This window comes from Pristiophorus japonicus, chromosome 2 (genome assembly GCF_044704955.1).
Source record: "Pristiophorus japonicus isolate sPriJap1 chromosome 2, sPriJap1.hap1, whole genome shotgun sequence".
Classification (NCBI taxonomy): domain Eukaryota; kingdom Metazoa; phylum Chordata; class Chondrichthyes; family Pristiophoridae; genus Pristiophorus; species Pristiophorus japonicus.
In genome coordinates this window covers 51,776,049-51,792,768 of record NC_091978.1, presented here as the reverse complement: position 1 = coordinate 51,792,768, position 16,720 = coordinate 51,776,049, and the positions used below count along the sequence as shown (strand labels likewise).

Below are 16,720 nucleotides of genomic sequence, written 5' to 3'. Positions count from 1 at the left end.
TGCTCTCACTGCGGGAAGAGATTCAGGCACTTATCCAACCTTATGGCGCACCAGTGTGTTCACGAGAGAGAGGCCTTTCATCTGCTCCATGTGTGCGAAGGGATTCTCCCAGTCATCCAGCCTGCTGAAACACCAGCGAGTTCACATCACATCAGCAAGAGTTGGATTCTGGTGTTTTTGCTGCTGTTAATCACATCCAGGGCTGAACTATGTTTATTCTGACAGTTGGGATTTTTTTTGCTAGAATTATTAACACCTCTAATAATCCGTCTAACTGGGGTGGAATTTAATATTAAAAGAAAATACTTGCATTGTATAGCGCCTTTCACGAACACCGGACGTCCCAAAGCGCTTTACAGTCAATGAAGTACTTTTTTTGAAGTGCAGTCACTGTTGTAATGTAGGAAATGCGGTAGCTAATTTGGGCACAGCAAACTCCCACAAACAGCAATGTGTAAAAAAGACCAGAAAATCTGTTTTATTGATGTTGATTCTGGATAGTTGCCAAATAAATCAGCTTTGTTTTAAATGCAGTGTGTCAATTCCTTGTTTGTTTCCATGATATAATGGGTGACTTTAATATGCACATAGATTGGGCTAGCCAAACTGGAAGCAATACGGTGGAGGAGGATTTCCTGGAGTGCATAAGGGATAGTTTTCTAGACCAATATGTCGAGGAACCAACTAGGGGGGAGGCCATCTTAGACTGGGTGTTGTGTAATGAGAGAGGATTAATTAGCAATCTCATTGTGCGAGGCCCCTTGGGAAAGAGTGACCATAATATTGTGGAATTCTGCATTAGGATGGAGAATGATACAGTTAATTCAGAGACCATGGTCCAGAACTTAAAGAAGGGTAACTTTGAAGGTATGAGGCGTGAATTGGCTAGGATAGATTGGCGAATGATACTTAAGGGGTTGACTGTGGATGGGCAATGGCAGACATTTAGAGACCGCATGGATGAATTACAACAATTGTACATTCCTGTCTGGCGTAAAAATAAAAAAGGGAAGGTGGCTCAACCGTGGCTATCAAGGAAAATCAGGGATAGTATTAAAGCCAAGGAAGTGGCATACAAATTGGCCAGAAATAGCAGTGAACCCGGGGACTGGGAGAAATTTAGAAGTCAGCAGAGGAGGATGAAGGGTTTGATTAGGGCAGAGAAAATGGAGTACGAGAAGAAGCTTGCAGGGAACATTAAGGTGGATTGCAAAAGTTTCTATAGGTATGTAAAGAGAAAAAGGTTAGTAAAGACAAACTTAGGTCCCCTGCGGTCAGAATCAGGGGAAGTCATAACGGGGAACAAAGAAATGGCAGACCAATTGAACAAGTACTTTGGTTCGGTATTCACTAAGGAGGACACAAACAACCTTCCGGATATAAAAGGGGTCAGAGGGTCTAGTAAGGAGGAGGAACTGAGGGAAATCTTTATTAGTCGGGAAATTGTGTTGGGGAAATTGATGGGATTGAAGGCCGATAAATCCCCAGGGCCTGATGGACTGCATCCCAGAGTACTTAAGGAGGTGGCCTTGGAAATAGCGGATGCATTGACAGTCATTTTCCAACATTCCATTGACTCTGGATCAGTTCCTATCGAGTGGAGGGTAGCCAATGTAACCCCACTTTTTAAAAAAGGAGGGAGAGAGAAAACGGAATTATAGAACGGTCAGCCTGACCTCAGTAGTGGGTAAAATGATGGAATCAATTATTAAGGATGTCATAGCAGCGCATTTGGAAAATGGTGACATGATAGGTCCAAGTCAGCATGGATTTGTGAATGGGAAATCATGCTTGACAAATCTTCTGGAATTTTTTGAGGATGTTTCCAGTAAAGTGGACAAAGGAGAACCAGTTGATGTGGTATATTTGGACTTTCAGAAGGCTTTCGACAAGGTCCCACACAAGAGATTAATGTGCAAAGTTAAAGCACATGGGATTGGGGGTAGTGTGCTGACGTGGATTGAGAACTGGTTGTCAGACAGGAAGCAAAGAGTTGGAGTAAATGGGTACTTTTCAGAATGGCAGGCAGTGACTAGTGGGGTACCGCAAGGTTCTGTGCTGGGGCCCCAGCTGTTTACATTGTACATTAATGATTTAGACGAGGGGATTAAATGTAGTATCTCCAAATTTGCGGATGACACTAAGTTGGGTGGCAGTGTGAGCTGCGAGGAGGATGCTATGAGGCTGCAGAGTGACTTGGATAGGTTAGGTGAGTGGGCAAATGCATGGCAGATGAAGTATAAATGTGGATAAATGTGAGGTTATCCACTTTGGTGGTAAAAACAGAGAGACAGACTATTATCTGAATGATGACAGATTAGGAAACGGGAAGGTGCAACGAGACCTGGGTGTCATGGTACATCAGTCATTGAAGGTTGGCATGCAGGTACAGCGGGCGGTTAAGAAAGCAAATGGCATGTTGGCCTTCATAGCGAGGGGATTTGAGTACAGGGGCAGGGAGGTGTTGCTACAGTTGTACAGGGCATTGGTGAGGCCACACCTGGAGTATTGTGTACAGTTTTGGTCTCCTAACTTGAGGAAGGACATTCTTGCTATTGAGGGAGTGCAGCGAAGATTTACCAGACTGATTCCCAGGATGGTGGGACTGACCTATCAAGAAAGACTGGATCAACTGGGCTTGTATTCACTGGAGTTCAGAAGAATGAGAGGGGACCTCATAGAAACGTTTAAAATTCTAACGGGTTTAGACAGGTTAGATGCAGGAAGAATGTTCCCAATGTTGGGGAAGTCCAGAACCAGGGGTCACAGTCTAAGGATAAGGGGTAAGCCATTTAGGACCGAGATGAGGAGAAACTTCTTCACCCAGAGAGTGGTGAACCTGTGGAATTCTCTACCACAGAAAGTAGTTGAGGCCAATTCACTAAATATATTCAAAAGGGAGTTAGATGAAGTCCTTACTACTCGGGGGATCAAGGGGTATGGCGAGAAAGCAGGAAGGAGGTACTGAAGTTTCATGTTCAGCCATGAACTCATTGAATGGCGGTGCAGGCTAGAAGGGCTGAATGGTCTGCTCCTGCACCTATTTTCTATGTTTCTGCAAGATGAGACTAATGGATTTCCCGCTACCGATTGTTCCACTTTTGGGCCTTTTCTTCTGTCTTACTCTCGATTATTTCAGTTCTCGTAAATTTGGTTACCCTCATGGACAAGTCCCAGCACTCCATACTTCCAGAATGCTTCTCCTAACCTTGGTACCCCAACCCTAAACCTAGCACCTAACTGGAATCCCGGGTCTGACCCCTGACCGTAAGATCCTGAATCCAACCCCTGTTTTATCACCCGATCCACAGTCCTCACGTCCATCACTGATCTCTAGAGTACCCGGTCTCAAAGTGACTGTGATGTCATCGAGGTGCAGAGGTCAACGGCCAAGTTATTTTTTAATATATTTTTAATACATGGTCCAAATGCGCCTCTCTGCTCCTCCGCCGCTCCATTCATCCAAGACCTATAGTATACGTTAGAGGACAGGCCGCTGATACGCATGTAATCATTGTCAGGAATTTCTTCACACCGTCAATGGCGGTAATTCGTACCCGGAATGCTGCGCGGTTGAGAATACGCCCTATCGGAATGACAGGGACCCAGTGCGCAGGCGCCTGGTTCCGGGCCGCATGGAAGAAGATGGCGGTGGGAACAGAGCAGGATCGGTAGGAGAGGATGACAATAAAACATAAGGCGGGTTTATAAAGACGGGAGCAGCCTTAGACGCGAATAACTGCCAGGGCCGAGGTCCGTTCAGCTGCGGGGCGGCAGCGTTGAGTCTTTCTCCCGGGGACAGAAGGAGGAATTGAAGCCGCGAGTGGGCAGGGAAGCCCCATAAATACTGTCTCCGAGTGAGAGCCCACAGATCCCGTGTTTGCCCCGCAGTGACGGGCCGGGGTCACTGGCCGCCATCTTCTGCAGGGCGGGATAACGGCGCATGCGTGGCCATCTTGGCCAGGAACAAAGAGTGGGCGGGGCTTCAGGGTCTCAGTGACCAGCAGGGAAAATCATTGCCTCATTGATTTTATTCTCACTCTGCACACAGCGGGTGTAGAACTGAACCCAACCAGAGTGAAGGGGGAAGGAGGGAGGGAGTAAACTGGGAGTGGAGGAAAGAAATAATGGAGATGGTGCGATGGGTTTGGATTTCAGCACAAAGAGCAGTGAGAGTGTGTAGGACGGGGATTTATAGTTTTGGGGAACAAGAGAGTAAAGACTGTTCCACAGAAACTAGAATTGTCTGTTCTGAATTTCTATCCTGTACTTAGTGATGACTTTTGTAAACTCCTTTTACAGGGTGTTAGAAGGGGAGGATTTACAGATGAATACTCAAACCAAACATCACTTCAAGATCTGACAGTCACTCGATTCATCAAGACCTGAATATCATCGGCCTTTGAATGTGGAAGGAGAAATGTTTGTCTGTGGGAAAAGATTTCAAACATCAGTGTGAGTGGAAAAGCACTGAGGCACACACACCATTGAGAGTGTTCCAGTGCACTGACTGTGGAAAAGGCTTTAACCAGTTACACAGCCTGAAAAAACATTGCACCATTCACAGCGGGGAGAAACCGTACATGTGTTCTGTGTGTGGACGAGGCTTCAACTGATCGTCAACCTGGAGAGTCACAAGGACACCTGCACCATGGAGAAACCGTGGAAATGTGGGAACTGTGGGAAAGAATTCAGTTCCCCGTCCCGGCTGGAAACTCATTGGCGCAGTCACACTGGGGAAAGGCCGTTCACCTGCTCCGTGTGTGGGAAGGGATTCACTCAGTCATCCCACCTGCTGACACACCAACGAGTTCACACTGGGGAGAGACCGTTCAGTTGTCCTCACTGCGGGAAGAGATTTGGACAGTTATCTAACCTCACTGACCACCAGCGAATTCACACTGGAGAGAGACCATTTAGTTGTTCTCACTGCGGGAAGAGGTTTGGGCAGTCGTCTAGCCTCACTGAACACCAGCGAGTTCATACTGGAGAGAGGCCGTTTACCTGCACTGTGTGTGGGAAGGGATTTGCTCGATTAGCCAACCTCACGAAACACCAACTTGTTCACACTGAAAATAGACCGTTCAAATGTTCTGAGTGTGGGAAGAGCTTTAAAAGCACAAGAGATTTGCTGACACACCAACACACTCACACTGGGGAGAAGCCATTCATCTGCTCCGTGTGTGGGAAGGGATTTGCTAATTCATCCCACCTGCTGACACACCATCGAGCACACACTGGGGAGAGACCGTTCACCTGCGCAGTGTGTGGGAAGGGATTCATTCAGTCATCCCACCTGCTGACACACCAGCGAGTTCACACTGGAGAGAGGGCGTTCACCTGCTCTTTGTGTGGGAAAGGATTCACTGATTCATCCACCCTACTGAGACACCAGCGAATTCACACTGGGGAGAAGCCATTCACCTGCTCCATGTGTGCGAAGGGATTCAGTCAATCATCCCATCTGCAGAAACACCAGCGAGTTCACAAGTGACTGCAGGGGTTGGATTCTGCTGTTACTCCCATCCAGGACTGAACCATGTTAATTCTGACAGTTAGGGTTTGTTTCCACTGATGTCACTAACCCCTATAACTGGGCTGGAATTCAATATTCTCGATAAATGTCGAATAAATCAACTTTGTTTTAAACACACCGTGTGCCGATTATTTATTTCTTCCAAGATAAGAGACTAATTGATGTCCTGTTACAGACTGCTCCATTTTTGGGCCTTTTCTCATTTCTAACTATAGATTATCTCAGTTCTCATACCTTTGGTTACTCTCAAGTTCCAGCTCCCCATATCTTCCAGAGAGCCTGTAATAGAAAATGACTGAAGATTTATCCCAGTGTAACTATTGCTGTTATCCAAGGAAAAGGCTTGCATTTTTATTGTACCTTTCACAACCTCAAGACGTCCCAAAGTGCACTGCAGACAAGGAAGTACTTTTGAAGTGTAGTTACTGTTCCAATGTAGGAAAAACAGCAGCCAATTTGCGCAAAGCAAGCTCCCGCAAACAGTATTGTGATAATGACCAGACAACCTGTTTTACTGATGTTGATTGAGGATGGAAGGGATGTGTAAAGAGCTGGTCTCTGTATGGAGATGTGAAACAAGGAAATGGTATCTGTGTTACCTTGTGATTACAGTCAGAACAATGCTCAGATATTCTTGTGGTTATGGTTTGAGCCGGGTCAGATCATGAATGTAGTAAACAAGTTAACTATTAATATTGCCAGTATATCCACAGCTTGTGAGAACAGACTTGAGGAGAGCTCTGAATCCACTGCATTATCTCTGCTCTCCTGATTAGGTAACTATACTGTCTGTATGTTGCAGTGCTATTAATAAAGTCAGTGAAAGACAATCTGTTGTTGTGAGCTTGATTATCTGGTGTCTGAAACCACAAGACTCAAATTGTAGAGACAGCAAGATAAATAAGTAAACACATCATAACCCAATACCCTAGCTCTATGGTCACAGAAGTCTGTTATCTAACTCCTCGAGTGGGCAGAATAAAGAAAGATCCCAATTCTAAGAACCTCTAGAATCATTGGTAAATGCCTTTCAAATTAGGACAGCTTCCAACACGCTCATCCTGTCGAATTTTCTGACTAAAAAGAGCTTTCCGAGCACCCAGAGCTGAAGACGCACCAAGGCCCCCGCACTGGGGAGAGTTCACCTACATCGTGAGTGGAAAGGGATTCCCTGGTGTATCCCACCCGCTGATATTGTGCCAGCAGCTGTTCAATTCCACTCATTTCCTGTAAATCTCTTTTTAAAAGAAAAGAAAGAATTGCATTTATATAGCATCTTTCATGACCACCAGACATCCCAAAGTACCTTACAGTCAATTAAGTACTTTTGAAGTATAGTCACCGTTGTAATGTAGGTAACGCGGTAGCTAACTTGCGCACAGCAAACTCCCACACACAGCAATGTGATGACCAGAAAATCTGTTTTTGTTATGTTCATTGAGGAATTAATATTGGCCATGATACTGGGGATAACTACCCTGCAGGCTGAAATAGTGCCACGGGATCTTTTACATCCACCTTAGAAAGCAGACAGAGCCTCGGTTTAATGTCTCATCCGAAAGACGGAACCGCCGATGGCGCAGTACTCCCTCAGTACTGTGCTAGAGTGTCAGTCTAGATTTTTATGCTCTGGTCTCTGGATTTATAAAAGGTGCCACATAAAAGGTTATTACAGAAGATAAGGGCTCCTGGGATTGGAGGCATGGATCATTATAGGCAGTCTCTCGAAACGAGGATGACTTGCTTCCACGCCAAAAAGGGATGAGTTCACAGGTGTTTCAATGAAGGACCTAATATTCCAGATCCCAAACTACATATTGAAGAGTGGAACATGCCTGTGCGTGGATTTTTTTAACGTGTGGTGGCAGTTGCACACCAGCCACCACACGGGTTTGACAGAGCCAGATCTTGGTCCAGTCCAGACGACTGGAAACCAGCTCTGCTGTACGGGCCTAGTGTGCACACATATCGCAGTATGGGCTGGTCCGTGTTGCCCCTGGGCCCTCGCCTTTTCCGGCCCCGAACTCACGCCTCTCCTGGGTCCTGATCACATCCCTCTACATTCTCTCGCTGCTCCTTCGCCCCGACCTTGCCGCTCCTGATGTACCTGCCGACGCTCCAATCACCAACCTGAACCTTGATGACGTCCCTCTTGGCTGCTGTCGCCCTCCTGCACCAGCTCACGCTGTACCTTGAAGTTGTATGCCGTAACGTTGCCTATGGTCGCCGCTCGCCGCTCCTTTTATGGCCCTGACCTGCCGCTGATGGTCTCTCGCATGGATAGAAGATTGGTTAATGGACAGAAAACAGAGAGTAGGGATAAACGGGTCTTTTTCAGGTTGGCAGACTGTGACTAGTGGGGTTCCACAAGGACCAGTGCTGGAGCCTCAGCTGTTTACAATCTGTATTAATGACCTAGATGAAGTGACGAGTGTAATGTATCCAAGTTTGCTGATGATACAAAACTAGATACGAAGTAAGCTGTGAAAACAAAGCGTGTGCAAAGGGATATAGATAGACTAAGTGAGTGAGTGGGCAGTAAGGTGGCAGCTGGAGTATAATGTAGGAACATGCAGAAAGAATAGAAAAACAGAATTTTTAACAAAAATGGTGAGAAACTTTTAAGTGCTGGTATTCAGAGAGATTTGGGTGTCCTCGTGCAAGAAAAACAGAAAGCTAGCATGCAGGTACAGCAAGCAATAAGGAAGGCAAATGGCATGTTGGCCTTTATTGAATGGGGGTTGGAGTATAAGAGTAAGGAAGTCTTGCTACAATTGTACAGGGCCTTGGTGAGACCACACCTGGAATATTGTGCATGGGTTTGGTCTCCTTATCTAAGGAAGAATATACTTGCCTTGGAGGCAGTGCAACAAGGGTTCATTAGATTGATTCCTGGGATGAGAGGCCTGTCTTATGATGATAAATTGTGTAGAATGGATCTATACTCTGGAGTTTAGAAGAATGGTGATCTCATTGAAACATTTAAGATTCTGAAGAGGATTGACAGGGTAGATGCTGAAAAGTTGTTTCCCTGGCTGGAGTGTCTAGAAATATTCTCAGGCACAGGCTCAGGATAAGAGGTCGGTCATTTAAGACAGAGATGAGGAGGAATTTCTTCACTGAGGGTTGTGAATCTTTGGAATTCTCTGCCCCAGAGGGCTGTGGGTGCGGTGTCTTCAAAGCTGAGATATAGATTTTTGGAGTCTAGGGGAATCGAGGGATATGGAGATCGGGCAGGAAAGTGGATTTGAGGTCGATGATCAGCCATGATCTTATTGAATGGCAGAGCAACCTCCAGGGTCCGTATGGCCTACTCCTGTTCTTATGAACCCACAACCTTCTGACTCAGAGGCAACAGTGCTATCAACTGAGCCACAGCTGGTGCTTAGAATCTTAGCCAATGGGTTGTGAAACAAAGAACCTTGTCTCCAATATCATCATAGGCAGTCCCTCAGAATCGAGGAAGACTTGCTTCCACTCTTAACATGAGTTCTTAGGTGGCTGAACAGTCCAATACGAGAATCACAGGTGGGACAGATAGTCGTTGAGGGAAGGGGTGGGTGGTACTGGTTTGCCGCACAATCTTTCCGCTGCCTGCACTTGATTTCTGCATGCTCTTGGCAACGACACTCGAGGTGCTCAGATGCACTTCCTCCATTTAGGGCGGTTTTTGGCCAGGGACTCCCAGGTGTCAGTGGGGATGTTGCACTTTAGCAGGGAAGCTTTGAGGGTGTCCTTGTAATGTTTCCTCTGACCACCTTTGGCTCGTTTGCCGTGAAGTCGTTCCGAGTAGCGCGCTTGCTTTGGGAGTCTCGTGTCTGGCATTCGAACTATGTGGCCTGCCAAAAAGGGGAACAAAGGCCCACTGCCTCCCCTGGGTCCCAGGCCCTGAACAAGGGACTGCAGAAAGTCGCTGCCCTGCGGATCACACAATCACCAGAACAAGTCCCGCCTCTCGGGTTCCCCGATTGGTTGGAGGACCCGCCGACAGCTCGCTCCTCCAGTCTTGCCCCCTATTTGTCGAAAGCTCCCGTCAATCAGGCCGTGGTCACGGTCACGTGTCCCTTGAGCGCTGCCGCCAAACTGAAGAAGCTCCGCTCGGGACCCGGATGGGGGGACTCTCAGGTTTCCATTTCCTTTTATTCTCCCCCCTCCCCCCGCGCGATTCGCTACTGATTCGGAGCGGAGAAAACTCAGTTTGTGTCACCAATCGCGACTCTTTAACGGACACAAACGCCTTTCCCCGGAAGTCGCTGCGCCGACTCCACACCACAGGTTCCGGTGTGGGGGGAGCGGGCGTCTGGTGTCCTCTGGGCACGCGCGGTTATTACCCTTGGCGACCGAGAGGGGTCGCTATGCCGGACTCTGCACAAACAGTCAATCTACCATCAGGCAGACGTCATCACAGACGGTCCCTCCAACGAGGATGACTTGCTTCCACACAAAAAGTACTGAGTTCATGGATGTTTCAATAAAGGACCCGATGTTCCAATCCTGAACTCCTCCAATTAATTTGCATGGAAGATGCCTGTGTTTGGATTTTTTTAACATGTGGTGACTGTTGCACCCCAGCACCATACCGGCTTAACAGAGCTCGGTCTTTATTCAGTGGCAAGGGTAAACCAGGATGACTAGAGATCTGCTTTGCTGCACGGACCTCGCAGTGTGGGCTGGCCCGTGCTGCCCCTGGGCCCTCGGCTCTTCTGGACCCCGTACCCTCATTCGCCGCACCTCCGTCACAATCTCTCGCCACTCAACACTTGTCACATCTCAGCCACGATCAGGCAGACGAGACTGCTGGTGAAACCAGTTTTGGGGAAAGGTCAGCACCCTGAAACGTTAACTCTGTTTCTCTTTCCACAGATGCTGCCTGACATGCTGAGTATTTCTGTTTTTATTTCAGATTCCAGCATCTGCAGTATTTTGCTTTTGTACCACAATCCTGTGATGTCACACCTGGATTTTTCTCGCCGCCGCTGCCACTGTTTAAATCTCTTCCTGCCGCTCCTGTGGGTCTGAGATTACAGTTTATGTAGGGAAACATTTGGAGATGATGCGATGGGTTTGGATTTCAGCACATGAAGGAGGGAGAGTGTGTGGGACAGGGATTTACAGCTTTGGGGAACAAGAGAGGAAAGAATGTTCCATAGAAACTAGAATTGCCTGTTCTGAATGTTTATCCTTTACTTACAGTGATATATTTTGTAAACACATTTTACAGGATAACTGGGAAAGCACTGAGACTCTCACACCTGAGTGAGAGTGTTCCAGTGCACTTACTGTGGAACGAGCTTTAACCAGTTACACAACCTGAAAAACATCACACCATTCAGTGGGGAGAAACCATACACGTGTTCTGTGTGTGGACGAGGCATCAACCGATCATCCAACCTGGAGAGACACAAGGACACCAGCACCATGGAGAAACCATGGAAATGTGGGGACTGTGGGAAGGGATTCAGTTACCCATCTGAGCTGGAAATTCATCGACGCAGTCACACTGGGGAGAGGCCGTTCACCTGTTCCGTGTGTGGGAAGGGATTTACTCAGTCAGCTGCCCTGCTGGCACACCAGCGAGTTCACACTGGGGAGAGGCCGTTCACCTGCTCCGTGTGTGGGAAGAGATTCGCTTGGTTATCCAACCTGCTGACACACCAGCAAGTTCACACAGGGGAGAGACCATTCACCTGTTCCATCTGTGGGAAGGGATTCGCTCTGTTAGTTTGTCTCCGGAAACACCAGCGAGTTCACACTGGGGAGAGGCCATTTATCTGCTCTGAGTGTGGGAAGGGATTTACTCAATCATCCAACCTGTTGACACACCAGCGCGTTCATACTGGGGAGAGGTCTTTCACTTGCTCCAAATGTGGGAAGGGTTTCACGCAGTCATCCGGCCTCCAGAAACACCAACGAGTTCACACCGGGGCGAGACCATTCACCTGCTCTGTGTGTGGGAAGGGATTCACTAATTCATCCAACCTGCTGGCACACCAGAGCGTTCACACACGGGAGAGGCCTTTTACTTGCTTTGAATGTGGGAAGGGTTTCACGCAGTCATCCGGCCTCCAGAGACACCAGAGACTTCACACTGGGGAGAGGCCGTTCACCTGCTCTGAGTGTGGGAAGAGATTCACTCAGTCACAACACCTGCTGACACACCAGCGAGTTCACACTGGGGAGAGGCCGTTCACCTGCTCCATGTGTGGGAAGGGATTCACTCAGTCATCCCACCTGCTGACACACCAACAACTTCACAAGTGACTGCAGGGTTGGTTTCTGCTGATATTGCTGCTGTTAATCACATCCAAGACTTACCCATGTTCATTCTGGCAGTTGGGGTTTGTTTCTGCCGATGTTAATAACTCCTATAATTGGGCTACAGTATGATATTCTGTATAAATGTCAAATAAATCAGCTTTCTTTTAAACACATGTGCCTAGTCCTTGATATCTCAATGATTAGACGAGCTGATTGAGGAGTTGGTATGAACTGAGTGGAATCCGTCTTAGAATGGAGTTCCCACAACTTTTTAATAGATGGATCTACAAAGATTTCAAGCTATGGGAAATATTCTGATAAACTGTTATTGTCATGTGGCAAAGCAGCATTGTTACTTTAACATCAGTTTAATAAAACTCAATGGACAATCCGATCTCCAAAGGGAAACGTCTCCTTAAAGCTGACGGTGTCGGCAGTTCTGCAGCTCATTTTTCACTCAGTGTGTTCATTATTTATTCATTCTCAGGATGTGGGTGAACCAGCCAGCATTTATTGCTCATCCTTAATTGCCCCTTTAGAAGGTGGCGGTGAGCCGCTACCTCCTTGAACCGTGCTGCAGTGTATGTGGTGAAGGTGCTCCCACAGTGCTGAGGTCAGGATGCTGCGTGACTTGGAGGGGAACTTGGAGGTGTCAGTGTTCCCGTGCACCTGCTGTCCTTGTCCTTCTACATGGTGGAAGTTGTGGGTTTGGAAGATGCTGTTGGAGAAGCCTTGGTGACTTGTTGCTGTAGATGGTGCACACTACAGCCACAGTGGTCCTCATGTTTTTATCCAAGATGGGCCTCAGCCCAGTCATTTGTTCCCAATTTTGATGCAGTGGTTCAAGAGGTGCCCGGTATCAGGAGCAGTATCCAAAGGTGCCAAGTATCCAGAAATGCCAGGTATCAGGAGCAATATCCAGAGGTGCCAGGTATCCGGAGGTGTCAGGTATCAGGAGCAGGATCCAGAGGTTCAGGTATCGGGAGCAGTATCGAGAGGTGCCAGGTATCAGGAGCAGTAATAGCAGTGAATAAAATCTAAATGTAAGAAAGGACTGACATAGTTCATCTTCATCTTTTCCTATTTTAATAACTTTTGCTGAATGTGGGCCATGCCAAGTGCCAGAATATCAGATCAGGCCCACCATAGAAAGTGAGTTTAACACTCCTCGTGTTGAAGGAGTTTTATTCTGTATTTAACCCTCGATATTGCTTCCGATACCTGGCATCTCTGGATACTGCTCCTGATATCTGGCGGCTCTGGATACGAGGCACTTCTCGATACTGCTCCTGATACCTGGCACCTCTGAATATTACCTGTACCTTGTGATCTTACAAAATTCCCTAGATTCTAGAACGGTCCCAGTGGATGGGAAGATACCAAATGTAACCCTGCTATTCAAGAAAGAGAGAAAAAACAGGCTAGGTAGCCGGACATCAGTCAGCAGGAAAATGCTGGAATCCATTATTAAGGAACTGGTGGAAATCTGTGGGTCAGGCAGCAACTGTGGAGAGAAAAGCAGAGTTAACATTTCAGGTCGATGACCCTTCGTCGGAACTGGCAAATGTTTGAAAAGAACACATTCTTAAGAAGCACTGAAAGGTGGAGGGGAAGGTCTGTGATAGGGTGAAAGCAGCAGAGATTAGAGAGACAAAAGGGATGATGGGCTAAATTTAAATGGTAATGGCCGGAGTTAGAAGATTCCTGCACTATTCCAACGAAGCTCAACGGAAGTTCGAGGAACAGCATCTCATCTTTTGTTTAGACACTTTACAACCTTCAGGGGGTAGTGCTGGACAGGCTAATGGGACTCAAGGTAGACAAGTCCCATGGTCCTGATGAAATGCATCCCAGGGTATTAAAAGAGATGGCGGAAGTTATAGCAGATGCATTCGTTATAATCTACCAAAATTCTCTGGGCTCTGGGGAGGTACCAGCGGATTGGAAAGCAGCTAATGTTAACGCCTCTGTTTAAAAAAGGGGGCAGACAAAAGGCAGATAACTATAGGCCGGTTAGTTTAACATCTGTAGTGGGGAAAATGCTTGAAACAATCATTAAGGAAGAAATAGTGGAACATCTAGATAGGAATAGTGCAATCAAGCAGACGCAGCATGGATTCATGAAGGGGAAATCATGTTTAACTAATTTACTGGAATTCTTTGAGGATATAACGAGCATGGTGGATAGAGGTGTACCGATGAATGTGGTGTATTTAGATTTCCAAAAGGCATTCGATAAGGTGCCACACAAAAGGTTACTGCAGAAGATAGAGGTACGCGGAGTCAGAGGATATGTATTAGCATGGATAGAGAATTGGCTGGCGAACAGAAAGCAGAGCGTCGGGATAAATAGGTCCTTTTCGGGTTGGAAATCGGTGGTTAGTGGTGTGCCACAGAGATCGGTGCTGGGACCACAACTGTTTACAATATACATAGATGACCTGGAAGAGGGGACAGAGTGTAGTGTAACAAAATTTGCAGATGACACTAAAATTAGTGGGAAAGCAGGTTGTGTAGCGGACACAGAGAGGCTGCAAAGAGATTTGGATAGGTTAAACGAATGGGCGAGGGTTTGGCAGATGGAATACAATGTCGGAAAGTGTGAGGTCATCCACCTTGGGGTAAAAAAACAGTAAAAGGGAATATTTGAATGGGGAGAAATTACAACATGCTGCAGTGCAGAGGGACCTGGGGGTCCTTGTGCATGAAACTCTTTTTGGAGTTCACCTGCAAAAACATAAAACATGTATCCGTGCCACCCGACCTGGATGACACACACAAGACATTTACAAGGCCCCTTTTTTATTTATTTTTTTGTGTTTTTTTTTTGGGGGCACTAAAATCAAATTTTTCCTTTTTCCAGTGCCCCCTATAAAAGGAGAGGGGGACACTAAAAGCACCGGCAATTAAAACAAATTAAACTTTAAAACGTAAAATCAAATTAAAATTTGTCCTTGTGCATGAATCCCAAAAAGTTAGTTTGCAGGTGCAGCAGGTAATCAGGAAGGTGAATGGAATGTTGGCCTTCATTGCGAGAGAGATGGAGTACAAAAGCAGGGAGGTCCTGCTGCAACTGTACAGGGTATTGGTAAGGCCGCACCTGGAGTACTGCGTGCAGTTTTGGTCACCTTATTTAAGGAAGGATATACTGGCTTTGGAGGGGGTACAGAGACGATTCACTAGGCTGATTCTGGAGATGAGGGGGTTACCTTATGATGATAGATTGAGTAGGCTGGGTCTTTACTCGTTGAGTTCAGAAGGATGAGGGTGATCTTACAGAAACATTTAAAATAATGAAAGGGATAGACAAGATAGAGGCAGAGAGGTTGTTTCCACTGGTATGGGAGGCTAGAACTAGGGGGCACAGCCTCAAAATACGGGGGAGCCAATTTAAAACCAAGTTGAGAAGGAATTTCTTCTCCCAGAGGGTTGTGAATCTGTGGAATTCTCTGCCCAAGGAAGCAGTTGGGGCTGGCTCATTGAATGTATTCAAGTCACAGATAGATAGATTTTTAACCAATAAAGGAATTAAGGGTTACGGGGAGAGGGCGGGTAAGTGGAGCTGAGTCCACGGCCAGATCAGCCATGATCTTATTGAATGGCGGAGCAGGCTCGAGGGGCTAGATGGCCTACTCCTGTTCCTAATTCTTATGTTCTTATGTTCTGGATTCAAGATATGAGTTCAACAATTTCAGAGCGTAACTTTTGCCCATTTTTGGCTTCCTTTCCTTACCCACCCACCCTCTTGAGCTTATGTTTTATTTAATTTGTTTCCAATGGAAGCCGGTCATTATTGCGCTATTCACACTATATAGACTAACCTTCTTCTAATTCCGGCCATTACATTTCAATTCAGCCCATCATCCTTTTTGTCTCTCTAATCTCCTGCCTTCCACCCTATCACAGACCTTCCCTTTTGTTCTATCTTCCCCTCCCCCTTTCAGTGCCTCTTAAGAATGTGCTCTTTTCGAACATTTGCCAGTTCTGACGAAGGGTCGTCGACCCAAAACGTTAACTCTGTTTTTCTCTCCACAGATGTTGCCTGACCTGCTAAGATCTCCAGCATTTTCTGGTTTTATTTCAGATTCCAGCATCCGCAATATTTTACTTTTGTATTAAGGAACTGGTAACAGGGCACTTAGAAAATCTTGATATGATTTGACAGAGTCAACATGGTTTTATGAAAGAGAATCTAACCTTTTTAAGAGTTTTTTGAGGATGTAACTAATAAGGTGGATAAAGGGGAACCAATGGATTTCCATTGTATATTTGGATTTCCAAAAAGCATGTGATAAGGTGGCACCTAAAAGTTTGCTATGCAAGATAAGGGCTCATTGGGTTGAGAGTAATATATTAGCATGGATTGATGATTGGCTAACGGACAGAAAACAGAGAGTAGGGATAAATGGACCATTTTCCGGTTGGCAGGCTGCAACTTGTGAAGTGCCCCAAGGATCAATGCTTGGGCCTCAGCTATTTACAATTGATATTAAAGACTTCGATGAAGAGACCGAGCTCAATTTTTCCAAGTTTGCTAAAGATACAAAGCTAGATGTGAAAGTAAGCTAGGTGGGAAAGTAAGCTATGAGGAGGACACAAAGAGACTGCAAGTGATATAGAAAGGTTAAGTGAGTGGGCAATAAGGTGGCAGATGGAGTATAATGTGGAGAAATGTGATGTTATTCACTTTCATTGGAAGGATAGGAAAACAGAATATTTTTAAATGGTGAGAAAATATTAAACATTGGTGTTCAGAGTGATGCAGGTGTCCTCATACAGGAAACACTGAAAGTTAGCATGCAGTTACCACAAACAATTAGGAAGGTAAATGGCATGTTGGCCTTTATTGCAAGGGGGTTGGAGTATGAGAGTAAGGAAGTCTTACAACAACTGGGCTTTGGTGAGACCAAAACTGTGCATAGTTTT

The 16,720-nt window shown here is 46.3% G+C and overlaps 1 protein-coding gene across 1 annotated transcript; it reads left to right on the top strand.

Annotated features, from left to right (window-relative positions):
* The first annotated feature begins 3,615 nt into the window (after positions 1 to 3,615).
* On the top strand, positions 3,616 to 11,963 carry LOC139238317 (zinc finger protein 585A-like). The gene is made up of 3 exons (XM_070867472.1): positions 3,616 to 3,671; positions 4,303 to 5,490; positions 10,870 to 11,963. The coding sequence occupies exons 2-3, from the start codon at positions 4,652 to 4,654 to the stop codon at positions 11,795 to 11,797; spliced, it is 1,767 nt and encodes a 588-aa protein (XP_070723573.1). The 5' UTR covers positions 3,616 to 3,671; positions 4,303 to 4,651; the 3' UTR covers positions 11,798 to 11,963.
* Positions 11,964 to 16,720: the final 4,757 nt, after the last annotated feature.